Source organism: Cottoperca gobio, chromosome 10 (genome assembly GCF_900634415.1).
Source record: "Cottoperca gobio chromosome 10, fCotGob3.1, whole genome shotgun sequence".
NCBI lineage: Eukaryota > Metazoa > Chordata > Actinopteri > Perciformes > Bovichtidae > Cottoperca > Cottoperca gobio.
Window position 1 is genome coordinate 12,132,782 of NC_041364.1, and position 26,510 is coordinate 12,159,291.

Sequence of the window (26,510 nt, forward strand, 5' to 3'; positions counted from 1 at the left end):
CTTCCCACAGTAAGGGAAGTTTTGATGAGAGAAGAAATAAACCAGAAACTGGAGACAAAAAATGAAACTTGCTGAATTGCCCACAGGAGTGTGTTTGTGTCATGATCACATCACGTATCAATTAACAAAGCATTGCCAGTAAACTGAGGAATGCTTTAAATAACTCCAAGAGACCGTTTACGACAGATGAACCATATACTGTACATGCAAGAATCGAGTGTTTGCACCTCGAGCATCACAAGCATCTCACTGCAATCCATAAAGAGCTCTGCATCATGCAAGGTACTCTTGGGTTTCACACACATCGAAGTCTTCCACGATGCTTCATCTCTTTATACAAAGTGTGAGAGAACTGGGGACAGATGCTCTGCAGGAAAATGCTCCAACACCTCAAGAGGTCTGTAGTCCCTCGAGCTATAAAAACCTGGAGGGGATGTAGACAAGATAACAACAACGTCTACACCAGTCAGCAACCAGAAACTGCACTGTCAGTTCAAGTAACGTTTAACACAGTTGTTTTTTATCTCTAGCATCAGACCTGGAAGTTATCTAACTAAGATATACTGTATTCTAATTAATAATAACACGTTTTGATGCTCAGTTTATGTTTTGCATCTTCTTTTTCCTCACCTTGCCACAATTACCAAATGGTTAAAGACTGAAACAAGAGGGTGTCCACCTCAGCTGACCAATTGAAAAAAAGATTTGCAGAGCCATTGTTTCCGAGAAGGCATTCTGACTACTGGTTGACAGGGGAAGTTTGATATGAGTAGAGGATGGGTTACTTTCAACCACAGGGTTCCTACGGTCAGTATATATATAAGAGGAAACCTCAGTGACAGCCCTCAAACGTCTTTACTCCAGACGCTGAATGGACACAAAGGAAATATAGGTTTTATTGAAGTCAGGAGCTTTTGTCTAAGAGGAAGCCTGTCAACAAAGTCTGCGTTCGCTGGCATCTCTTTCCAGAAGTCGTAAATACAGCCGACCTAGTGCTAGTGTTGTGCAGGATGTCTCAAAAGAAGATGCTGCAGTTCTGCACGGGAGCTCTGCTTCTTCTCCTCCCCTGGTTTGGTGGCCTGGTCCTCGGAGAGATCAGCAGCGACTTCTCCCAGTGCCTTGATTTCTTCTATAATAAAACTCCACCAAAGGGTATCGATGCATCAGGGTACCAGCCAATATGCCAGCGCTACAAAAACCAGCACCACTTTGCCAGCCTGTATCACCGCCAGCGTCGTGCACCATTGTACTCTGCGTACATACTCAGTCCTGCAGACGGCAAACGGCCCAATTCTACTTGGAAGTATGAACCTCAGGTGAGCATAAAAACAGTGTGTAATGTTCAAGAGCAGCCACTTTCTTTAAAGACTTACCGCACTCTGTTGAGCGTTACTTTGTTCAGTACGATGTGTTTGGATATGCTGAGATTATACACCCAGTTTATTAGTTTTATATTTATTATGTTATTCAATCATTACATTTTTTGTCCACCCCATTTTTATCAATGAGGGTAGGCTAAATAACAGAAACATATCTCTGTATAATATATATATAACACAGTTAAACAGCATCACAAACTGCATCTTCTAAAAGTGTTATCAACGCCTCTCTAAAAATAGATTCAGCTTGATTATTATAATCTTCATGAAGCTACAATTAATTGCAGGATTGCTGTGTTGTGCTTCATTAGTTTTAGATAGCTATACCTCACAAACTGGAAACTGAATGTGCACTGTGATTATATAGATTAGTAAGGGAAAAAATACAAAATACAATCCTGACAAAGGCAGAGTAAAGCAAAGTTCTTCCTTGGTTATTATTATTCTACAACAGAGCATCACTTCCTTTGGTTTAGTAAACGTACAGGTGTTTTTTCTATCAAGGTAAGTTAAGTGTGTCTAAATAACTCGGATTTCACAAATGCCTGTGTAACCTAATAATAATAATAATAATAATAATAATAATAATAATAATAATAATAAATTTTATTTGTAAAGCACCTTTCATGGCTAAAAGGCTTCTTTTTTTTTTAAAGAAAGGTTTTTAGGCCCTTCTTGAAGGAGACCTATTTGGAATTTACTTTTTTAGAGAAATGTGACGAAGTTTCTGTGTAATCGAAGTGTCGTTGTGGTCAATGTGTGATTGGCACAGTTATGTTTGTACCATTAACTTAAAGCAGAAGCAGACTGTCTCAAACTGTGAAAATGAAAATGCTGTCACACACGGTCTGTTTAATTTTTTCGAACTACATGAACTACACACCCAAGTACACCGAGTTATACTATTCCGCTCAAACAGCAACAAAATGTAGCTTCAATACAGTCACATGTTATTCTCTCTCCATCATTAAGTTGGCGTTTTCCCGTGCCAACCCAGAGATGAAATCCTTCCAGTTTCAAACCCTCGTGGACCAGAATGTGATTGACAGCCAGGCGGTGTTTGAGGACTACAGGAACTCCAACTTCACCAAGGGTCATCTCAATCCCAGCATGCACCAGAAGACAAAGGAAGACCGTGAGGCCACCTTCACTCTAACAAACATTGTCCCTCAGCAAGCGGGCTCCAACTCTGGCCCATGGAACGGTCTGGAGAATGAGGTGTTAAGTAAATTCAAGGCCTTCTGCAACGGGTCAATGCATGTGATCACTGGAGCCATGCCTTATGAGTCTGACCTCGTCAGGATCAATAACAGGGTGTCTGTTCCTGAGTACATGTGGTCCGCCTACTGCTGCCCATCCTACAGATCGGACCTTCCTAAGGCCGTGAAGGTCTGTTTCCCCACATATGCTGCAGTGGGAAGAAATGACCGCAACAGTGGAGATGAGATTGTGCCAGTTAATGTCAAGGCGAGAGCCTCGAAGAGGGGCTATGATGTGAGGCGTATGTCAGTAGAGACTTTGGAGGGCATCTTGACACAAAGGCTGGCCATGCCCATCAGTCTGTTTCACGGGCAGTGTCAGTAGCAAAGCTTGAGTCCCTTGTTGTTTACTGCTGTGGGTGTGCACTGCAGTAGTCACCATGTATAGTACATCTCTTCAGCTTTAATTACTGAATGAGTATTTGATTAATCAGGACATGATTATTATTTCATGATGGTTTGAAATGGATTTTTCCAATGATTAGGGTTTTGAAAAATAACCAGTTTCTTGTAACACGTTCAACAACTAACCCCATGATTTTACTACTACGATTGAAATGGATGAGCCGTTCAATGGAACAATTCATGTTCATTTTATGTTAAATACTATCTTTGTTCACACAAATGTAAATAAAATAAAATGGTCGCACATTTAACATTTTGTACTCTGCTCACATACATAATCTTGCAGAAGGCAAACGGCCCACCCAATGCAAACAGGATGTATGAACCACAAAGATACTGTGTGGCATGCAAGAGGTCATTACCTCTAAGGGCCAACTGTCTTGAGTGAGACTTTGTCAGATTGTTTTAAATGAGCTGTTACCTTAGAAACAACTAACTTTCCTTGTATGGCCAAATGTACCTGCTAGGGGTGCAAAATTAGCTTTGCATCCAACTCCCTGTGAAATGGAAAACAACATGGCTCCTGGGTCTCTGTGTGGCAATTAAAATAAAAGCAAATATAATATGGACGGGCAGGGCCTCAGCCAGGACCAAGTTTACGTCCTTTATTATGTCAGTTGATGTTGTGTTTTAGTGGTCGTCCCCCAAAGTAATTTTCAATTAAATCAGTGGATACACAATAAGCCTGCAGCTTTTGCTGGAATTCAGCCCTGCTTCTTGGGGTCCATATAAAAAATACGGAATTATGAATAAATGTTTACCCTTAAATCTCACAGATCCATGAAAATGCTGCATTTGCATGTAGATGTAATGGGAAATAGTTCTTGGGTTGTGATGGTGATGGTAAATGTGAGAGAGCCCTTGTGTAAATACTCAAAGTGCCATTGTGGTCAGTGTGAGACTTGTGCAAATGCTGTCACACATGTTATCTTATCTAAGAGTAAGTAAAATAGCATTTTATCCATTCTTTTCAAATTTAATTTATTACTAGATGACTGAATCGGTCAGCCACCTGGACACAACAGAAGTACAGGAAAACACGCACACACACACACACACACACACACGCTCTTATGTATCTTCTAGAAAGTGGTATCTCCGTCTCTCGGTGTCTCAGAAAGTCAGCCCAGATATGCAGTCTTTCCCAATCGCAAATCCAGTCTACTCTGATGTTAGGAAGAGCCAGCCGGTGTGTAAGGACTACACATACTCTGGTACACCGAGGGCCATCTCAATCCAAGCATGCACCAGAAGTCAAGAGAAGACTGTGAGGCCACCTTCCCCCTGACACACATTGTCCCTCAGCGGAAAGACTGCAGCAAAGACACTTTGGAGCCACTGGAAAGGGAGGTATTAAATAGATTCAAGGATTTCTGCAAGGGATCGATGTATGTAATCCCTGCGACCATGCCTCATAAGTCTGGAGCATACAGTAGCACTAACAGGGTGTCTGTTCATGTGGTCTGCCTACTGCTGTCCATCCTACAGATCTGACCTTCCTGACTCTGAATCAGGATCATGATGGAACATTACAGGTGACAAGTGTGGTAGTGAAAGAGGACTCAAGTTGATTCCCAAATCAGAAGATTTTAAGATAATGGCCATTCCTACAGTTATCTATGTCTTTTGTATGTATATGTAGCTACACATTTCCAAGACATTGCACCTGGCCCTAACAAAAACAAACAAACCATTGTAAATATAAACACATTTAAACTAAAACTAGCAAACAATCTGAAAACTACCTAAATTAAATAAAGAGTTTAAAACTAAAATAAAAACTATTTGAAAATTCACAACTATCATAACGTTGGTATGCAGTAGGCATTAAGTACAGCACCCTTAATGACTGGCACCCTAGTGCCTGGTTAAGATTCAAAGTCTTACTATTTACTGAATACGTGTTTGATTAAAATGTTGTCTCGTCTCATGACTGGAAATGAATGAAATGACCTTACTGAAATTAAGATGTTCCTTATCAATGTCATCTCGTTACATTTTTATTAATTTCAGGACTTTCCAATAAAACAACACTGGAAAGGGTGAAGAGCCTTCTGATGAATAGAAATATTTATTTCTTAATGATATGACAACACAAACATACAAAATACCAAGCGGCGGCAACATTAGTGCCCTATTGATAAACAGAAAAGAAATGTACAATTTATTGATAATCATAAATAAGTACAAGCTTTGTACATACAAATAAGAACACCTCAAAATGGCTGGATAATGTCTGAGACTTTTTTTATTTCTCGTCCTATAGAAACATGTCAACTGACTTTCTGACTTTCATTTTATTTACTCAACAAATATCATCCACACATGTATCTGCTTCTTTATCTTAAAGTTAATTTAACTTCTTCATCCTGTCGTGTACGGAAGGCAACTCCAAAATCACTGAGAATAAAATTAGCATCCACCATTCATCACCTGAATATCTACATTCATTTAAAAAACCTGCTTCTTCTTCTCTCCAGTTCTATCAGCGATTTGAGCGAGAGCCTCTAAAAACACTGGTGGTTCTTCAGTTGCTCCACGTCACTAAACCCACTTGCACAGTTGGAGCACTGCAGTGCCGCCTTTTCACTGGTATGTATGAGTTGGTGTCTTTTTAAGTACTCCACGCGACTGAACCGCTTCCCGCACGCTTCACACCCGTATGGACGTTCACCTGTGTGAATCCGTTGGTGGCGTTCCAAGTTGCCTAAACGACTGAAGCTGCGTCCACATTGAGGGCACCGGTGCGGCCTCTCGCCCGTGTGCACCAGTTGATGCCGTTCCAGTGAGCGCGAGTGTGTGAAGCGTTTCCCGCAGATCTCGCAGCAGTGCGGCCGCTCGGCGGCACAGGCGCACTCGTGGTTTTTGAGAGCCCAGGCGTGGCTGAAAGCGTTGCCGCAGTGGGCACAGGGGAAAACTTCCTTTCCGCTGTGTAAATGAGAGGCTCCGAGTGGACACGGGTGCTCGTCCAGCTCAGCCTCTGAGGTGAAGCCTCCTCCACACTGTGTGCAGAAGTGGAGCAGGTCCACGCCACCTTCCTCTTCCCCTCCGCTCTCCCCGACACTCCCTGGAGCAGACAGGGGGGGCAGGTGCCCCGACTCCTCCTGCTCCATCATATCCTCCCCAGTCATGACTTCAGCAGGGTCACCTTCTCTCAACTTCTTCGACCAGCCTAACCTCAGCTCCACTCCGGCCTTTTCAGCGTTCTTCAACCTCCCTTGCCCTATCTGCTCCTCTCTCTGCAGGGTGGGCGGCTCAAGCTCTTCGTCGTGCTCCATTCCATCAAGACCAATGTACTTGGGGGCCAGGCTGTTCTCGCTGCCTTGCACTACCTCTGACTCGGGGCTGACAGGCTGGGAACTCGTCATGGCAGCCTGTTCGCGGCCTCTCTCAGCCCTCAGTGCGGACTCCAGACCCCTCAGCTCATCCATGGTCATGCCCCCCTCCGACGGCTCTGCAGAGTCCACCTCCCAGTCCTCCTCCTCTCTCTTTCCTGAATGAAGGGTTGGGGAACAATCCGACAGTTCTCCTGAGTTGAGACAAAGGGAGGTGGAGAGAGAGAGAGAGAGAGAGAGAGAGAGAGAGAGAGAGAGAGAGAGAGAGAGAGAGAGAGAGAGAGAGAGGGAGGAGTTGCAATTATTTTCACTTTCTTCAAACTATTGGTCTCTGAAAATTTCACTAACTTCCCTTCCCTCAATCAGTGCGTCCTGGGCTCATTACCTTCACTTTGGGCTCTGGAGCCAGTGTGGAGGTTCTGGCTGGGCGTGTTCATCTTCAATGCCTCCTGGATTAGTTTGAGAGAGGCGGGTTGATAGCCCTCTGTTTGTGAAAACTGCATTGAGAAGCACAGAGAATATAGTTACACGAGTAAGTAATTCAAATCAGGTAGAATAGGAAATGGATTGTTACATTTGTAAACACATTTTTTTAAATGGCTTGTTAAAAGGTTAGGTTGGTAAATCTTAATATTTGCTAAAACTGTCTCTGCTGACAAAAGATAATCTACAAAAAACTAACAATTGCAGTTCCTCTGTTTCTGGCCAGTGGGTGGTGCCTGGTTTTAGTTTGACTGTTTACAACATGGCGGCCAGGGTCACAGAATTTCTAATTTTACAGCAAAACTGTACTCTAAAATATCTTTCTAAAAACATTTGAGGCGAGAAATAGGCAATACAGTAACAGACTTTAAATCAGCGCTGCCTAGTTTGACCGGACTTCACAAGCAGGAGATTGACACTGTGTAAAAGACTCCTCGGCTCTGATTGGCTGTTTTCCTTCGGGCACGTTGGATTCTTGCACATGCCAACAGGAGCACAGGAGGAGTCAGAGAAACATGATTTTTTTCACAGACGATCTGTCTCATGCACTGTGATGATATAGTGACAGCTTCAGCAAATATGACAAAAAAAAGTAATTTTTATAAAAAGTAACAAACCAAACCTTTAACTTACATGCAACACTTATCATAGCCATGCGTTCTAACAAAGTCATAAGTTTACAATGCGCCAGGGAATAAAGCTATACAATTCGTCACATTTATTTAAAGCCATGTTGTCAGCCATCAAAAACACCTTGTAATGACTTCATAGGGAGGCTAATAACACATTCTGCATGCTTTGAATATTCAAATACAGAAGTCAAATAAAGAGTGGGTCTGTGCCCTGCCACTTGGTCATGTGGTGGTATATCAAACAGCTTTTCACCTCTACTAGTAGTCTTTCTACCTAAAAGCCTGCCGCACTTGAGATGTGGAGAGCCCTCCTCAATGTGCTCCCATGGAAGCTAAATATCAAATCAATAGCCTTCCCGTCATCAAGTACATCTCTGCAGTGATTTGATGGCTGAAAAACACAAGCACAACTCTCTGTATTATCGCTCTTTTTCAGTCAGTGTTATTTTTAATTCTATATGAAGCTGCTGAGCAGTGCAGAGATGCTGTGCCACTTTCTTCTCCTCCTCCTCCTCCTCCTCCTCCTCCTCCTCTGAGAAAGCCTGTCTCCCTCACCTCCTCTTTGATGTTGGCCGTCTCCTCCCCCTCACCGCTGAGGCTGTCCTCCCCTTCCTCGTCCTCCACCATCCCTCCCTCATCCTCTTCATCCCCGGGGTACTGGATGAGGTACATCTCTCTGGCATCCTTTCCCCCTCTTCCTCCTGCTCCTGCTACCATCCCCACAGCTCCTGCACTTCCTCCTCCTCCTCCTTCCTCCCACACACCTCCAGGCCAACGTTTGCCATAGGCTGCTGCTGGGCCCTTCTTTGACTTGCCTCCTGTGGAGAAGAGAGGAAGACAAGGGAAGGGTGTGAGGGAGGTGAGAGAGAAAGGAGAAAGTGAGCAGGGGGGCAGGAGAGAGGGAGGGCACAGGGAGACAGGAAGGAGAGAGAATGAATTATGAGGGGGGCAGATAGATAGGTGGGAGGAGATTATTGGAAGGCCGGGGAGAGAGATGGAGGAGAGAAGAGGTTGGAGAAGTGGGAGATGAAGAGGAGGAGGGGATTGGAGAGGCAGAGGGGAACAGGAATAGAGAGGAAGTTGGGGGGAAGGGAGAGAGGAAAAGGAGCAGGAGGAGTGAGCATGATGAACGAGTGAGGAGAGAGAGTGGGCGTAGAAGGACAGACAAGAGAGCGGGAAGGAGAGAAAAACACGTGATAGGGAGGAGAAAAGTGAGAGAGGCAGAGACGACGAGGAGTTGACAGGGGCCACGTGGGAGAGGAAGAGGAGGAGAGGGAGGACATGTTGAAGGAGAGAAAGAGGAGGGGTGAGAATGAAAAGAGGAGAGAGAGAGAGAGACAGGAGCAGAGAGAGGAGAAGTGGAAGTGGAGAGGGAGTGTGTAATTATGGTGGCGGTGGAGAGGAGCGGGAGAGGAGTGGAGGCGGCGGGGGAGGGAAGGAGGGGGAGTGTGTGTGTGTGCAACGTGATGAAGGAGAGAACAGAGCAGGAGGAGGTGGGGGCAGGGAGAGAGGAAGGAGGCGTGAAGGAGAGGAGCGGTACAGGGAGGAGGAGTTGGAGAGGAGGTGGGGGGAGGGAGAGGAGCAAGGCAGGAAGGGAGGGAGAGTGCAAAAGCACAGTGGAGTGGGAGGGACAGAATGCAGCAGAGAGAGAGAGGAGAGGGGGAGGTGAAGGACAGAGGGAGCGAACATGAAGAGGAGGCGGAGGAGGAAGGGAGGAGGGAGAGATCAGCTCTTGCCAGATGGTTTCCAACAAAACAAGTGCGTCTTCACATAAGCCCCTGCATAGCAAGAACCCTGTTTCTCATGTTAAGAGACACAATCATACTGAAATATGTAAAGTATCATTTAAATGTAATGTATGACACAAACTAAAGGTGACATAAGCCTCCTTGTTTTGGGGAGAAAAAGCCTCCTTGTTTTGGGGAGAAAAAGCCATCCTCAAGAAATACTCACGGGCCACATCAACTTTTCGTTTCTGCCGCCCACCAGCTCTTTCCCCCGGCGCCGCCAGTCCGGCGTTGCGGCGGTTCGCGGCCCAGCCCATACCGTACTTGCGCTCGGTTCTCAGTTTGTTGTCTGTGAGCCTCAGCCGCTGTTTGAGAGCGTCGTTCTCTTTCCTGTTGAGAGACAGCTCCACCAGGTAGTCGTTCACCATATCCTGAAAGAGTTTGGTGATCTCACACACCGAGGCACGGATCAGACTGTCCATGACAGCAGTCAGATGAGTCTCAAATGTGGATACCGATTCCTCCATCATTGTGGCCACAGGTTCGGACCTGAGGACAGTTTAATAACAGTGTGTTATCACGCCAGTATCATAAAAGTTACACGTAGTCTAATCTAATACATAGCTATAGCCACTGTATATATCCAGTATTATCTATATCTCCAATGTCAGTTGCACACATTAAATGCATTAGTTAGCTAGCAGCTACACACTATTTATAATATCGATCAGTTGATATGTCACAGTAATATTATGTTTATTCCACCTCTGTTGTCATTTAATCAAATACTATTACTGCCGCTTTATTTAAGCAGTTTAATACCAAATACCTGCGTCGGGTTAGCTTGTAAGTAAACTTGTAATGTAATCGACACACAGTAATGTTAAAGTGGAAGAGCCGCAGCAGCCTCTCCGTCCGGAAAGTGATCGTGCTAGCAGCCTGGCTAATTTAGCTTTGTATACGCACCGTTTCTTGGATGAAATCCGGAGGAGTAGTAACTTAGACGTGAAACGGCGACAGACGTTATGGTTTCACGGATCACGGATAAGCTTGGTCGATGTTCATAAGCACAGAGACACGGTGACAAAGGAAAGCACCAACCAACTTCTGCCCTCTCTCTCCGTGCCACTGTTTTCCCTCTCGCCTCCTTCGGCTCTGCTTAATGATGATTGAGAACTCTGCGCATGCCCAGTACCGTAATTATCCTACACTCAAGAACAGCCGCACCCTCGAAAACATACATACACTGAGGATTTGATATATTACTTTGTACTTAATGTGGTCTCAACAGTGTGTTAGGCGTTAAGAAACTACTATTTAGCGTCCACTTGGTTGGCGTTTTGTTTAGCGTGTGTAAACAGAAGTGTCTTCCAGGGTGGAAGGAGGCGCTGTGGTCATTTTGTCACAACATTGCTCAATCTACAACAGAGGAAGAGCAGTCTTTTTTTTCTTCAGCCTGCAGAGCAGAGACCAGAGTCGCAGCATCCGCAGCCAGTGAAGGGGAAAATACAAAAAGGAGTAATCATGCCGATGTTCGCAGTGAACACCAACGTGGCCAAAAGTGATGTACCGGCGGCTCTGCTGTCTGAGGCGACCGAGGAGCTGGCCAAAGCTATGGGCAAACCTGCACAGGTAGGCCAGGGGCGCGCTAAATCCTGCAGAATCACATGGTGCAGCATAAAACTAACGGGTCATCTGCCATCATGCTTTACTCTTTGGATCATCTTGGTGGATTTAACTTCTCTGCTGAGTGCAATACGACCAAAATCTGAAGCCTGATTTCTAATGAACTGCATCTGAAAGTAGAGATGATATGCCTATCTGCTGAATGAATAGCTTCTTGTCAAAGTAGACTATGTAAACATAGTCTTGACTGTTATTTGTAGAGTTAGCATGGGTAGATGATTGATCCGCTTTGTCAGTAGCCTACCCACACATTTACATATTATATCATGTCAATCAAACGTATGCTGAAGATATAAAAATAAAATAAAAACTATAAATAACTTCCTTAGGTGGTGTATCTTGTGCTGTGTTTTTGTCTTATCTCTTATTTTCCTACATTACATTGTTCTACCACCCAGTGTGGGCTGACCTCAGATTTGTGTCTCTGTCTTGCATATACCAGTACATTGCTGTGCATGTCAACCCTGACCAAATGATGATGTTTGGAGGAAAGGGAGACCCCTGCGCGCTCTGCTCCCTTCATAGTATTGGAAAGATAAGCGGTGCTCACAACAAGCAATACTCTAAACTCTTGTGTGGACTGCTCAACAAACACCTGGGCATCTCTCCTGACAGGTAGCAAACACACACAGCAACCAGTACATTTACCGCACATGATGTGAGAATAAACAGGATGACAGAAACACATAAGACTCTTCTCATTTCTCTATTTTGTGTCTCCTCTCTCCTCCGTCCTCCTGCCTGTGAGAAACCGATCAGTATTTTTGGAATCCGTGAAGTAAAAAAAGATCAATCATTTATATTGTCCCTCTTTATAGTACTTTTCATCCAAATATCTGAAATGAAAAGTTTCACACAATAAAAAGAAGAAAGAAAATATATATATACACACACACACATACACACATATGGCAGTATACAGCAGTATACCAAAGCAATGGAGAGATGATGCAGCTGTGCCTCACGTCATATTTAATTGACGTAGCTTTAAATTGACAGCTCTGAAGCACGGTTTCTCATTTTGTGAATGCTTGTTGCCTCCTCTCTTCTCTCTTTCTCGCCTGATCCTCTTGCATGTCAGTTGGGAGGAACTAAGATGCAAGAAAAAGGAATAGAGTATGTACAAATTGAGAAAAGGGAAGAGGGGACCGACTCAAATACCCCTGTATTTCACAAAGCTTGCGTACCGTTAATGTCTAATCTTATTAACCTGTTTCTTTTTGTGTCTATTTCAGGATTTACATTAATTTTATTGACATGGATGCAGCCAATGTGGCCTGGAACAACACTACCTTTGCCTGAGATGGTGGTCAACACACTGAAATAGGAGATCATTCTAGTATTTTCCTATATGTACGAGCATAGTTACATCTGGCAAAATGAAGAGGCAAAGACGCATGGTAATTAAATGGCCAATATACTGTATGGCTATCTTTAAAGCACTTAGACGGACCCTTTTTAGAGTTGCACTGATCCTTTTCCATTAAAATGCAATAAAGCAAACCCTGCAGACCATAAATGAATCTCTGTTTTCCTTGATTGTCTAGCTGGACCAAGACGCACTACATTTAACAAGCTACATATTTTTTTATTAGATTCAGCGCAGTAAAACACCCAGTGAACAATAATAAACCCTTTTTCAATGAAGACAACACCAGTCCTCCGAAACTGAAGCAGCTAAATGGAATTCATTCATGAATCATTCATTTTATTATTTACATTATTATGTGATTTCAAAATGTCTTCCATGAAAAAGGCCTATTTATCCTGACGGATATGTGTGGTACCGGTCATGACTTGCCACCTCTGAGCTTCTGAACGATGTGAAAAATACAGAATAGCCTAGTTTTGTGAAAAAGTGTCAATTATTTATCTGTCTGTCCCAACTGAATCAACATTTTCACGACAACAATGGGTCATGCTGATGGTTGACATAGTGGGAGATGTTTATTTAAATACTCAAATTTATTTGCATTAGTGGTTTCGTTCTATCTGATTACTTTTCAGTGACATTGCATGAATACAGTAAAAAAAGTACACATAACTATCCTTATGTTTTCTGTGTTAGGAGTAAATAGTTACATGTGACCGAGTTACATAATTGTAATCAGTTAGTTAAAGAGAAACAATATGTAATTTAATTACAGTTCAGAATCAGAAATCCTTTATTAGTACCACAACGGGGAAATTTACAAGTTACTAAACAAAATGTCGGTGATTACAAAGGGGTTACATCCGGATATTTTATTTTCGGTAAAAAGCTTGTTTGTAGAATATAACATTCCTTCTGTTGCTCTGTTCCAATTTTAATTCATGTCATATTGAAGAACTTTAAATTCAACGTTAATAACGTGGAGCACTGATTGTACTGTTTCACACTGCCTGGTTGAAGTTTGTTTTTAGGACTTTTCAGCTTTATTGCCCAGTTTAAAACATTTGTTCGAAGAGTGATCAAATGAAATAACTTACATTTCTTTGATTAATTAATTAATGAAGTTACATTACTTATAACATTTTAACAAGGTAACTAGTAATCTGAACCTATATTTCAAAAGTAACCTTCCCATTACTGTTATGTCAACACAAAGACACACTTTTTATTCTAATTGCTTCAATGGAAGAATACAGAGTGAATCACTGACCTCTGATTAGTAAATAATTATATTTGGACATAAAGTAGAGCCCCGTGTCCATCAATCATTGACACGAGTGGTAACCATAGGAATAGAAGAGGCGATGCTCGTTATATTATAAGGTAGTAACACAAGTTCTGAACTTTTGATTTTGAAAGTCAAACTGTGAACTAGGCTATACTTAATTGAAAAAAAAAGTGGCCTGACACTAACTCAGTGTACAATCTAATACAACTGTTTTCTGCCATAAAGTTTACTTTTATGATGCCTATACTGTTCTATACACTCAAAGCTGCGTATTATGTGTTTAGCTCTGAGGTCATGGTTAGTGGTGGTGTTCTACTGGCCTGCATTATATAGAGAGATGTTTCTAATATTCTACCCCGCCCCCCTGTGTATATAAATAAGGAGGACAACAAATTAGAAACACCTCTCAATATAATGTAGTCCGTTACAACAGCACTGCAAACTATAACCTTGATGATAAACATGTCAATAAATCTACACATTCCCACAGTCAACAAAAACTAACCATTATCAAGGAAAAATTAATGGCAGAGCTATTGAATTAAATTGAATTGAAATAAATTGTAAAAGTGTACCAAATGTTGCCACCGACATAATTATATTTTAAGATTACAATGATTATTGCACTACTGGGAGAGAAGCATTTTTCATTTAGCTAGTTAGGTAGAACAAATTGTAACTTCTTTATACTTTTTGGTCATATTTAATAAGCTGATAATAAGTGTCAATATATTAATAATAATATTGAGGACACAACCTGTAAAAATGTCATTATCAATTTACTGTTTGCTTCAGGGGTGAAAACATTTTTTTAATTGCCACAAAATGAGCAAAACATAATGTCAAATAGATTTGCAATTGTCAAAGTAGAATTTATGACAGCTGTTGCATTGAATTGCATTAGATTGTACAGGTGTACCTAATAAAGTGGCCACACCCCTTGCTACATGGTTGATAACATATTTAAATGGCATCAATGTCCATGTTCATTATGACGTTTGACTAAAGACTATTATAACTTTTTATTTATTATCTACATATTGTTATACCAATAACTTGTGTAGCCTGTTTTCGTACCAGATTGGTCCCTAACCCTAACCGCCCGGCGTATCAGACAGATGCAGAGCGCATGCGTTAAGGAAATAGCTATTCCAACTATTTGGACAACCATATTTTATTTGTACAATTTTATTATTTTTAAATATTTAACGATATACAACAAATATACGCGGGATAGCAAAAATGTTGCCCTTTTTGTATAGCCATAGTGACGTAGACATGACGTACCCTTTCCCCACCTTTTGGGGATGTTGAGTGAAAATGGCGGATGTGCATGTAACCTTGTTGTTGCTACTTGCTACACGTTGACTAACCAACAAGAAACAAATGCAGCTGAGTACGAATGTACATGTCAGTGAATAAGTGGGTGTTAACTTATCGTGTAGTCAAGTGTCTGTTGTCCAGAATAAGTAAGTCATCGTGCAGCAGTTCTCCTCGTGCCGAACGGCCAGTGTTTCGCATAGACGGTCATTTGCCCGCTATGTGGATTTTCAACACATGTTTAGCTAGCTTGTAACGCACTTTAGCAGTTAACACAACGCCTCGAGGCGTTTAAAAATAAATGCACGTGTACGTTGCAGGAACCGAACTATAGTCTGTTCTTTCGTCGAAAGCAAAATATATGTAGCTACTCATTCATGAACATGGCTAACTGCAGTGTGATTCAGAGAGATACCATTCATGTTATTGCTTTCATTCTTAACCAGCTAGCCAACTTTACCGTTTGTTGCCATCCCTATTATTGCGTTAGCTCACTATATGGTCATTAAAAGGCACCACTTGGCGCTAATTCCTGATGGTGTTCCCTAATGCTAGCATGGGATTGTTTACATCCAAACCGTTACGTTTTGTATTGTGGCTGGTGAATGTCCCACTGTGGTCAAACGTCATATGGTTGAAACAATACCATCTATAGTCGGGTACTGCATGCTCCAAGGATACGAGGCATTTATGTGGATTAATGTTAAAAGAGAATCCCTTTCCCTGGGTTTAGAGCTAAACATTAGTATTAATGTTCACCCATGTCCTGTCCTGTTTTTTTAATGTACCTTTTTCAATAGCAGATTTTTCACACGCAAACCAAACACTTATTTCTACCTTTGCACGCAATAAGTATGTAATAAAGTATTTTCTGTTCTATTCTTCAAATAAGACGTAATCTGATCTCTTATCTCTCTGTTTAGGGGGAAGTGAAAGAACTAGTACATAATCACACAAGACCTAAGGATCTAGGACATCTGTGAGCTGATCCCAGCCATCTTCAAAGATGTCTGACTATCTGATGAGAGAGTTCAGTGCCCAGCTGAGCACAAGCATGGACACAGTCCTGAGTAGAGCTGTGTTTGAAATAATGGGGATCTTCGAGAACAGTCTACATGACCATCAAATAGAACTGGGGCAGAAAGGAGAGGAAGTTGCTCAACTTAAAATGAAGTTGCATAGAGCAGAGATCAGACTGAGTGAAATTGAGCTTGGAGGTGACAGAGGAATGGAGTTTAAAAAAGGAAGGACGGAAGATGTTCTGAGCGCACCTGAACAAACTGCTGATGTTCCTGAGATTGATTTTGAAGGTATAGTGTTCAAATGAGGTGAATAACTTGACAAAATATGCTGATTTCTCCTGTAGAAGAGACATTTATGTATTGTTTGGCATTAGATATCGCCTAAAGTACAGTAACTAGTATTTTGCCGCAAGTTTATGTGAGGGTAGCAAAGAGAAAGCCTTTTTAACGATGTGCATGGACATTTTGTTCTACAACAACATTACATGGCTTATTGTAGCTTGACCATGTTTGTGTCTTTGCATGTGCAGTACCTGATGACTGGTGTGCTCCCCTGGGCTGCGAGACCGCGACCAAGCAAGGAGATTTATGTCCCAGCGTAAGACTGCGTCGGCTGTCCATTCCTCTGTGGCCCATTTCCCTCATCAAGCAGCAGGTGTGCATTTCAAGTGAAAATTAGATAAAACTTTATTGTCATTGTGCAGAGTACAGTGACAATAAAGTTGAATCTAAAGTCTGATGGGGTGGCATTTCACTTTACAATTGTGAACCAGTAGAGAAAACTGCTGATGACAATCTGATCATTTATGTTGTGCGAAGAGACAGGCTGCACACACTGTTGTGTCGTTGTTGTTCAGCGTTAACGGCACAGTAATAATACAACAGAATACATGAAGTCCAGAGTTTTTATGAATGATTGATACACTGGAAACATTACATGGCACTCTGAAGATGTCACCACAGTCAGTTGTATGAAGAACACGATATGTTTTGTGATATCCTGCGAGCAGATGCGATGGAGTGAAAATGTTACCTGTGTCCATGTTTTGATCTCAATTGAATCCAACACTTCATCTGGATCAGATAGTTGTTAACATGATTCCTAACAGATCAACACAGCCAGTCAATGAGGCAACACAACATTTTTTTGTTTTTTTTAGGGGATTGTGCTTTTAAAAAAAAAAAGGCTCCTCTGGTATAAAGTGGATATGTCCAATATATTATTGGTTATTTATTATTATCCAGTGTATGCAGTAGGGGCGAGATATGATGTACAGTGGTATAAAGAGCTGAAATATCCAATTATTCACATTTAGGCAAAATGACAAAGTCTTTAAACATTCAAAGTCCATCTTATTAATTGCTGTCTATGCAGACACAGCTCTGTATGTACTTATTTTCTTTGTACGTTGCATTGTTAATCACTGGAAATATAACCAATAACATGCTACTTATCTGTATTTTAGGTGGTTCAGCGTGACATTGACCCCGAACAGCGAGCAAACGTTCTCAGGAGAACCAGGAGAAGTAAGTTTCATGTTTAATTCATTGTTTTCTGCTGTAAATGATATTTAATATTGTAATACTGAGTATTGTAATTGCCTTCTATAGTCACACATTTGCATTGACAAATAGCTATTTTATGATTTCCAAGACTCTTTCTAAATAAGAAGACTGTCTTTGTCAACATGCCAGGTACAATCCAAAATTGAATGTACTTTATTAATTAATAATAAAAACACTTGCCTATAGTGTTTGTCTGTCCATTGAGATAGGTCAGGTTGTAGTCGCCCAGCTTTTAAGATGTCCATCTCTAGGATTTTTGCCTCCACCCTTAATTGATCAGATTTAGTGTGTGGTGCTCACAGGTGTGAACAATTAGGTTACACAAATTCAGCATCATCTCATTCCAGAAGTGTCCCCATCACTCTGGATAATCCACAGAATTACACACTGTAAAGAGTTTATATAGGGACTATCTCCCCAGAAATGTAATTTAGTCAAAACTAGCTAAACATTTATGACACTTCAGGTAAAATGGCCGTGACAACAAGCTCTATTAGTTTAATTTCAGCATTCCACCATTGTTGTCTTTTGTTCATTGTCTGTAGCTGGCTTTGCATCACTTCCCGAGTTACACCAACACAATTCATGTGCTGAACAACATCTTGCAGAAGCACAGCGCTTATTGGTGAAGATGCATACAACCAATGCTCAGAAGGAATGAAGGATATGTGGGGTAGCCATCATGTGCACAAGTCGTTTAAAGACTATCAGCGCTCTCACTTGGACACTGATTCTAATAAGATGTGTTGCCGTAAAATGTATATGTCATCTTTCAATGCTGTGACCATTACAAGTTCTATTTTCTTCCACAGTATTGGTCAGTTTGTTACATAATAGACTGGTTTGTTATATTCATGTCACCTCTGTTCTCACTGGGTCACAGTTTAATGTTATTTGCTATGTTTTTTTTAACAGATTCCTCATTAAATGAGAGGCACAAACCCACGCAGGACAAAACCTTACCAACGCGTGGGCAAGAAACTCGAGTGAGAAATGACATGAAGGAATTGCTCCAAGGCACCAAACAGGAATATACGGACATAACGAGCAGTACAGTTCTTAGAAGCAGAGGGCGAAATTTAACGGGAAAAGAGCAAGAAAATACAAAGAAGAGCAAAAGTGAGGAAAGAAAAATCGCAGCAACTGAGTCTGATGAAAAGGTGACGGTGAAAAGGGATGGTGAAAAAAAGTATTGCTGCAAGTTTTGTAAGAAGTTATTTGATACAATGTTTGGACGAAGTGTGCATGTACGATCACACAGGAAGTGCCAAGGTTGCAAAAGAGAGTTCCCTTATCCAAGTTTTCTTAAGGTGCACAAAACATCTTGCAAAGAACTCAAACAATTGCTGGCAAAAAAAGCTCAGTCCACTAACCATCCAAATCCTGAGTCCTGTGATGAAAAGAACCCGACTGCATCAAGCCGAAAACAGGTGATCGCTGAGAAGAAAGGCACACCTTCCTCGGGCAACCACAGTGAATCATCTATCCAGAAAGATGGCCGCCCCAAAAACCAGTACTGTGTACACTGCAACAAAATCTTCCATAATCGTTGGAAGCTGAAAGAGCATGAGCGTATTCATACTGGGGAGACGCCATACACTTGCAGCATGTGCCCAAAGAAATTTCGCATCAATCAGTCACTCAAAAAGCACAAAATGAGAATTCACAAAGACCAAATGAAATCCAGTGGGACAAATAAAAATCATGCTCGGACCAAGCCTTTAGAGAAGACTGAAGATAATCGTGAAGATTTAAACTCTCCAAGGAAAGACAGAAGTCGAGCAATCCACCATAACGATGTTCAGAGAGATCGCAGTCCAGACATAAGCCCAAGTTCAAAATGGCAAACAATGGGCAAACGCTGCCCTAATGGTTTCATCTGTTTATTGTGTCAGAAGCTCTCGAAAAACATGTCCCGGTTGATTGAACACTTTCGCACCCACACAGGAGAGAAGCCCCTCAAATGTGACCAATGTTCTGCAAAGTTTCGTTCTCATGGACAGCTAAGCAAGCACAAGAAAGGGTGTTGCAATCCGAAACAGAGCCAGTGTGCGAAGTGTAAGAAGAAATACTACTCACAAAATAAGTACAATAGGCATGTGTTGAATTGTAACAGAGATCATTCTTGCAAGGTTTGTGGAAAAGGCTTCTTCACTAAAGGACGACTCGGGAAGCATATGGAGCGTTTCCATAATTAACATAGAGGTTGGCATCACATGTTTGTCGACATGCTTGTTTCTGATTCCCTGTATTTAACCTTTTTTCAGTTAAGTTGCTTTTTTATTTTAAGATGTAATTATTTGATCATTATATAAATCATATCTGTATCCCCCATCTCTATGAAATATTAAAACTATTGTGTAGTTCATCACACTTATTGTGTCATTTCAAACTAAAGTAAGAGCCCAGATGAAAAACATCAGTCTGTCCATGTAAAGAGAGGTCCGGTCTTCCACATGTAACCTTGTTCTATTGTCATTGTGCCAATCATTTTGTTTGTTTAGCCAAACACTTCTTAATATTAGGAATATTTTCTAGTTTTGTACTAATTTGTATGTATTTGCTGTGAAGCCCTATGGGCTGTAATTCTTTTATGAAAGGTGAAAGGTATCTTGATTGGTATTTTGAAACTGCATCATTCAAACAATCTTGCAGATTGCGTCAGAGAGTCTGGTGATATTTTTAGTTGCGTAGTCAAACCTTTGGACTCAGTTTTGCGATGTTGACTGTATTTACTGGACAAAAGCTAAATGGTTCTGTCCTAATCCTGTAAAATTCTGTCTTGTTACTTGACACATCTGAAAACATTACACTGGCAAAGACTTCTTACATTCAAAGTTATGTTGTTATTTCATTCATCTGATGCTTGAGTCCTGAAACAAGTCTGAATAAAAGTGAACATATTTATGGCTTTAACTGTATCAGAGTTTGTTTTATTTTTATTGGGTGTTTGTTTGTATGTATGGGTTGTATTGATTGATCCACATGGACATACTGCGATTGTTGATCTTACTTACAAGCCTGGTGCTCTTTATTTTCTTTAATAAATGTGTTATAATAGATTTGCTAGACTTGCATATTTTTTGAGTAATATGAATGAGGTAGTCTTAGTTCCACCTCGTCATTGCACATTTTAAGTGATTAATCAGAATATCTATACAACATTGGACATTTATTTTGGATCTTTTATTTCTGCAGTACCTGAATCCTTCAGTTTTGTTATCGCGAGACTTGCAACAACTCACATCACAGATATCAACCTGCTAGCTGGAGGACGAGTGGCCGCATCTTTTAATGTGACTTGTGTTTTTTCGTGGATTTTATGTTAGCCAATGAAGATATTTGGCTGCTGACTATCGAGAGCCATTGCCGAGTCGACCTGCGTCTTTGGCTGTTTCCATTGCATGTACACAGTTAGCTTGGCTGCTAGCTAGATCGGGCTAGCACTGGCTACGCTTCGTTGGCTCCCTTGTTTACACGTTAGCTTGTTAACATATCGTCACTGACTGCATTGCCTGTTACAACAACCTGTTTTCTTGTAGCTAGCTAGAAGTTGACTATGTTCTTATACTATGTAAACTGGCTCTTTGCATTGCACCACATTGCTTGTCATCACTGTATAACGTTATAACTAGCGTTAGCTTACAAGATAGAGCCTGGACAATAGTATCATCTTTATTGAGATAAGTTATCTATTCAACACTGCACAGGAAGTATTTAATCACAAACAGACAGGGCTGTAAAAGCAAGTTGCTGCGATAGGTGACTATTTGAAATGGCGTAACTTCTTTAGTATGGCAACATCTCATGGCAGTACATAGGTGTCAGGGGAGAGGAGTGTACAGTGGTAGCCACATCGTCCCTCAATTGTCACTGGAAGCCAACCATAGAATAAAACAGCGGTGCCAATCAATCGTTGACATTAAAACATCACCACTGAAACAAAGGACAATGGAGTCCGTGAGGAGTGCTTTCCACGCTCAGCTGGCCACCGTCATGGACTCTCTGCTGGCAGCCGCTGTCTGCGAGATCGCCAAGATCTTTGAGAGCAGCCTGTGTGAACAGCAGGTGGGGCTAGCGCAGAAAACAGAGGAGATCTCCATCCTCCGAGGCAAGCTGGAGAAAGTGGAGAGGAGGCAGAAGGCAAAGGGTGGAGGGAGCGAGGAAGGGGAGATGCCATCAGGAGACAGAGAGGGAGGCTTGAGGCAGCAGACCCTGACAGGATCAGGTAATGGAGCTCATATGGTCTTAATCAAGGCAGGAGTTCATTTCACTCACTCAATAATTATAATTCAATAACATAATGTCTATGATTGTGAAATGGGGAATTATGCATAGTTAGTAGCCTACCTTTACTTTAGGTACTCTAATACTTTTGTACTTATACTTAAGTTGCATTTCAATTGAGGACTTTAACAAGTTATTTGTACACTGTAGTGTAACACATTTTACTGAAGTGCAAGATTTGAGTAATTCTTGCACCTCTGCTAAACCCTTGAATTGTTGTAGGGGGACCAGCCCCATTTTGTATTAGGATCAACCTTTCTCGTCATCACTTTCACTACTGAAATTGCACCAAAGGCTTTACTGAGGCACCTACACTTTTCTTGCACAGGACTGAATGTGGGAAAGGATTTGTCCCCTCGTTCAGACCGAGTAGAAGGACTCAGTCAGAGCCTCAGTGGGCTGAAAGAAGAGGTCACAGGCCAGGATGGAGCTTCAGTGAAACATGAGGTAAGACCCTGTCCTCCATTTTTCAAAAGTTGGCTGTCCTAAAAACTGAAGTAATGAAACAAGTAATTCAATTATTTCAACAGCCAACACAACGTACTATTTGAACCATGCCTTGCTGGTGGCGTTTTGCATCTCACAGACCGGTTTAACTTGTTTTCCGTAGCGTGCTGGATCACGACCTACCCTGGGTTCAGTCGCAGTCCAAGTCCCAGAGGGAAGCCTTGCTGCTGGGGACCAGAGACCGATACATACCCTGTCTGCAACACAAGCCAAGACCAAATGTAAGAATCAGAATCACAAATACGTTATTGATCCCTATGTGGGAAATTAGGTTACGCTACGGCTCCTCCCATTCTAGAATATAAATATATACATACAGTATACACAGAGAATTTATAAGAAAACAATAGAAATAAGTATGTAAAGATATGTGCATTATGTTACAAAATATAACCGTAATATATATATGGAAAAAATAAATAAACATATGTATTCTTCAATATATATATAACAACAATGTAAATATGCTAGTGAAATGTACACTATAAATATAATAAATGTTTCCTTTCCCCCTAATTTCTCTGCAGTGTCTCATTGGGATCAGGGCAGTGCAGACCACAGATCTCTCCGGGATCAAGCCTCCACCCCTTTTCTCTCCATCTCCCAGAGTGGACGTTGCTCCCCCAGGCCTGACCCAAGCCTAGCTCAACCAGGTGAGTGGTTACCTGGGCTGGACGGCACCCGAGGCGGGGTGTCCAGTATGGAGAACCTGCAGGCGGATGGCACCAGCTGCTCTGGTCCAGCTAGCAGCAGCACTGGCACAGACACCCCCTGCTTCCGACCGAGCTTTGTCTCTGACGAGACCAGCAACGAAGATGACGATAGCTCTTTCCCTTTCCTGGACCAGGAGCCTGAGAACCACAACTCCAATCAGAATTCAGTGCAGGGCCAAGACGTTGGGCAGAGGGGGGCTCGGCAAGGTCAATCCCAATCCCAAGCCCCCTCTGGCGAATCTCAATGGAGACCTAGAGATGACAGGAGTGGGAGAGGCCCCATCAATCACACACGGCGGGTCACAACATTTGGCAATAGAGACCCTCTCCGACCACAGTCCAATTCACAGTCTCTCACGCTGCGACACACAAACACTCTCAGCCACCCCCCAGCTCCTGGCGGAGGGAGTGGACGACCTTACACCTGCCCATACTGCACCAAGTGTTTCACCTACCCCTCCCACCAGCGCAGACACCTTTTACGACACACAGGAGTCAGACTGCATCCCTGTCAGTTTTGTGACAAGAGCTTCCTCACACCCTCTGAGCTTACTGTGCACACTCGCACACATACAGGTGAGCGGCCTTTTGGCTGTGCTCAGTGTGGTAAACGTTTTGCCCGCAGCGGGAACTTAAGAGCCCACCAACGGGACGTTCACATGGGGAAGAGGCCCTTTGCTTGCACAGAGTGTGGGAAGAGATTTGCCCACAGAGGGAACCTGAGGGTGCACAATCACAGAGTCCACCAAGGAGATCCCTACTACATGGATGATCAGCCGGAGCCTGACATCGGCCCTAATCCCATTTGAAAAATATCAAATAAAATGATGGCTCTGCACTTTAATTTTGTTAAAATAAGCCGTAGGAATTTATTTCAGAATTGCCTATTTGGTCCCACCTACATTTCTTTCTGAACACTTCAAACAGTTCTAAAGTATAACATTTATATTTTCCATATTTGAAGTGGGGGTATCCATAAAAATAACCACTATCAAATGTTACGTGTATTTAAAACATGATCAAAGTAACAATTTTATTTGTTATTACGACTCAATGTCAGAATTATGGTTTGCACTTAAAGGAAGAGCTTTATATTAACTGTATTGTAAATGGTTGGATATAATCATCCATAAATAAGAAATATTATCTATTGATGTATAGAAAATACATACAAAAAAGAATACAGGGTGACACTATCTTCCAATTATTTTCTTCGCTATCAGTGAAGTTACTAAAGAGATATGAGCACCTTTTCATTACTTGAAGTGAAAGAACTACAAAATAATGTCTTTCATAAAGCCAATAAAGAAAGTCTAGTTGGTATTAGATTTAGACATGTGGCATGCAGAGGTAGGATAGCACGTCTCTTCCTTCAAAATTGTGCTTATGTACTGGCCATCTCCTCAAACCTTTTATTTTGACATGTAAATTTGTATTTGTAAAATGAAAACGTGTTATTGCAACAAGTACATGTGTTAAAAGAAAAAGTGTGCTTTTATTTTACATCCGTATCTGAAGTGAAATTAAATAATATACTCGTGTACGAAGTGTTTGTTCTTCCAGACAGAAACATTAATGCATTGTTCAGTACAACCTACTATTATTGCACCATTCTTTGCCAGACACCAGGGGGCTGTATAAACATACAAACGATTTATAGAAAAGGCTTTGGACATCATTGCAAATAGATTTTTGATAAAAGTTTTGCAGTCAGCATGTTTTACCATGTGCCCTATATTTGCAGATTTTTTCCCCTGATGTATGCACTTGTGTCACCATGGCCTCTCTCTCATGGTCATGGTCTGTAAGCATGTGCTTATGATGCAAAATCAAAACGTGAGTCCTTTGGTTACTGTGTTAACTTGCACAAAACCTTTTCTCTCCTACAATTTGGCTTTTATTTAAGTGCATGTAAAAGTAGTTTTGCAGTTTTGCAGTTATATCCCTTCTTTTTTTTGTAAATCACCTTGAGAGTACCAGGACATCCCTGCAATTATTGTTCCCCCTCTCTTACACCAAATCCTGAAAACATTCCTCCGTAATGGGATTTAATTTAAGTGATGGGGTACAAAATCCACTTCTTGTTATGCTTTAGCTGAAGCTGAAGCTTATGTGAGGCTTCAGCAGCCTGACTCAAATCAAGTGGGTATCTACCAAAGTTACAATGGGTTTATTAATAAAAACAAGCTCTGTGTTTTCACCATATATAGAGAATATTACCTTTCGTAACTGCAGTGGAGGGATAGTAACACGAACAATAAATTAAGTTTGACACTCAATGCACTGTAACTATGGTAGATATCCACTTGATTCATTGTGTCAGACGGCTGAAGCCTCGTATAGCTTCAGCTGAACTTCAAAAAAGGCCTACATATAAATGCCTTGAGCATGGGGGATGTTTGGAGGTTGATGAGACATTTGTGCCCGTCTCTCACTCACTCTCCCTTTCACACACACACACACACACACACACACACACACACACACACACACACACACACACACACACACACACACACACACACACACACTCTGCTGAGCGAGGCTTGGCTGAGCTGTGGCCATGTATTCCCCAGGCTGCTGAGTCCTTGGTTTGCTCATTGAAAGATTCCATTCAGTGACCCCCTCCTGTGACCTCCCGTCCCTCAAAGGTCACCTGTGTCAGTCTCTCTCTCCTGGGTTTTACGAACACGGTTATAAAAATTAAACAGTTATAAGAACTGAAGGCCAACCCTACGTTGTTCTCTAGAAATGGGTGCATGTCTTGTTTATATATATATTTTATATTTATGGATTTATGGGTCAGATCAGGGCAATGTGTGTGTGTGTGTGTGTGTGTGTGTGTGTGTGTGTGTGTGTGTGTGTTTGTGAGTGAGTGAACTGCTGTTAATGTGAGAGGATTGAATCCCCACTAAGTAAAGCTGCAGGCGCTTACAGACCATTTAAGTGAATATACTGTGTAAGTAAGTACTGTATTTATGTGCGGATGAAAGCGTCGGGTCAGATAGAAACCTAAATCTATATTTTCAGATTTGGGTCTCAAAATAGGTGTGTGTGTGTGTGTGTGTGTGTGTATTTTCATAGGCAGGGGTCACATAGGCTTTGCAGTGTTTTCTGTTTGTATATCTGGTTATTTGTAATCTCCTTTCTGCTCTAAGCAGCTTTTCTCCCGGGGGGGGGGGGGGGCGGCAACAAATGAACAGTTGACCACATGCTGGAAGGACTACACACTAGGGTTTGCTTTGCATTTATGTAATAAAAGGTATGTTGTATGAATATATGTTAGAAATACACATTCTCAAAACTAGAGCTGCAAAGATTAATTATATTTATTTAGTTGTGAATCATTAAATGATTTGCCAACTATTTTGGTAATCGATGATTGGTGATTTACCCGCGGTTTTTCTTTTGGCACTGGGTAAAACCAGATGAAATCATTAGAGTATATGAAGTATAAAGGCTCCACAGTGATTTTGATTTGGTATAAATTCAACTTTTCTGTTTGTTTTTACAGTCGGCATGTAATAAC

At 41.6% G+C, this 26,510-nt stretch overlaps 4 protein-coding genes and 1 pseudogene across 6 annotated transcripts; 4 read left to right on the top strand and 1 right to left on the bottom strand.

Annotated features, from left to right (window-relative positions):
* Positions 1-745: 745 nt before the first annotated feature.
* On the top strand, positions 746-4,970 carry LOC115014985 (endonuclease domain-containing 1 protein-like). The gene is made up of 2 exons (XM_029442152.1): positions 746-1,316; positions 2,352-4,970. The coding sequence occupies exons 1-2, from the start codon at positions 1,011-1,013 to the stop codon at positions 2,961-2,963; spliced, it is 918 nt and encodes a 305-aa protein (XP_029298012.1). The 5' UTR covers positions 746-1,010; the 3' UTR covers positions 2,964-4,970.
* Positions 4,971-5,081: 111 nt separating this feature from the next.
* Positions 5,082-10,438, bottom strand: LOC115014983 (zinc finger protein 483-like; annotated as a pseudogene).
* An 84-nt stretch (positions 10,439-10,522) lies between these two features.
* Positions 10,523-12,425, top strand: mif (macrophage migration inhibitory factor). Its single transcript, XM_029442153.1, has 3 exons — positions 10,523-10,852; positions 11,349-11,521; positions 12,142-12,425. The coding sequence occupies exons 1-3, from the start codon at positions 10,745-10,747 to the stop codon at positions 12,206-12,208; spliced, it is 348 nt and encodes a 115-aa protein (XP_029298013.1). The 5' UTR covers positions 10,523-10,744; the 3' UTR covers positions 12,209-12,425.
* Positions 12,426-14,846: 2,421 nt separating this feature from the next.
* Positions 14,847-20,395, top strand: LOC115014982 (zinc finger protein 62 homolog). 3 transcript variants are annotated; one of them, XM_029442147.1, is made up of 5 exons: positions 14,847-15,035; positions 15,810-16,196; positions 16,439-16,563; positions 17,375-17,435; positions 18,390-20,395. In XM_029442147.1, the coding sequence occupies exons 2-5, from the start codon at positions 15,893-15,895 to the stop codon at positions 19,670-19,672; spliced, it is 1,773 nt and encodes a 590-aa protein (XP_029298007.1). In that variant the 5' UTR covers positions 14,847-15,035; positions 15,810-15,892; the 3' UTR covers positions 19,673-20,395. The 3 variants fall into 3 exon arrangements, with proteins under 3 accessions (XP_029298007.1, XP_029298008.1, XP_029298010.1); XM_029442148.1 differs by having other exon boundaries at positions 14,849-14,988; XM_029442150.1 differs by having other exon boundaries at positions 14,889-14,962.
* Positions 20,396-20,729: 334 nt separating this feature from the next.
* Positions 20,730-24,524, top strand: LOC115014203 (zinc finger protein 648-like). Its single transcript, XM_029440885.1, has 4 exons — positions 20,730-21,702; positions 22,090-22,208; positions 22,372-22,489; positions 22,796-24,524. The coding sequence occupies exons 1-4, from the start codon at positions 21,282-21,284 to the stop codon at positions 23,788-23,790; spliced, it is 1,653 nt and encodes a 550-aa protein (XP_029296745.1). The 5' UTR covers positions 20,730-21,281; the 3' UTR covers positions 23,791-24,524.
* The last annotated feature ends 1,986 nt before the right edge of the window (positions 24,525-26,510 follow it).

Bases quoted from the DNA above. Each gene is read 5' to 3' on its own strand.
- LOC115014985 (XM_029442152.1), top strand. From the start codon at position 1,011: ATGTCTCAAAAGAAGATGCTGCAGTTCTGCACGGGAGCTCTGCTTCTT. The intron at 1,317-2,351 runs GTGAGCATAAAA...TCCATCATTAAG, and splicing joins CTTGGAAGTATGAACCTCAG to TTGGCGTTTTCCCGTGCCAA.
- mif (XM_029442153.1), top strand. From the start codon at position 10,745: ATGCCGATGTTCGCAGTGAACACCAACGTGGCCAAAAGTGATGTACCG. The intron at 10,853-11,348 runs GTAGGCCAGGGG...TGCATATACCAG, and splicing joins CTATGGGCAAACCTGCACAG to TACATTGCTGTGCATGTCAA. The intron at 11,522-12,141 runs GTAGCAAACACA...TGTCTATTTCAG, and splicing joins CTGGGCATCTCTCCTGACAG to GATTTACATTAATTTTATTG.
- LOC115014982 (XM_029442147.1), top strand. From the start codon at position 15,893: ATGTCTGACTATCTGATGAGAGAGTTCAGTGCCCAGCTGAGCACAAGC. The intron at 16,197-16,438 runs GTATAGTGTTCA...TTGCATGTGCAG, and splicing joins TCCTGAGATTGATTTTGAAG to TACCTGATGACTGGTGTGCT. The intron at 17,436-18,389 runs GTAAGTTTCATG...TTTTTTTAACAG, and splicing joins TCTCAGGAGAACCAGGAGAA to ATTCCTCATTAAATGAGAGG.
- LOC115014203 (XM_029440885.1), top strand. From the start codon at position 21,282: ATGGCAGTACATAGGTGTCAGGGGAGAGGAGTGTACAGTGGTAGCCAC. The intron at 21,703-22,089 runs GTAATGGAGCTC...TTTCTTGCACAG, and splicing joins GCAGACCCTGACAGGATCAG to GACTGAATGTGGGAAAGGAT. The intron at 22,209-22,371 runs GTAAGACCCTGT...TGTTTTCCGTAG, and splicing joins GAGCTTCAGTGAAACATGAG to CGTGCTGGATCACGACCTAC.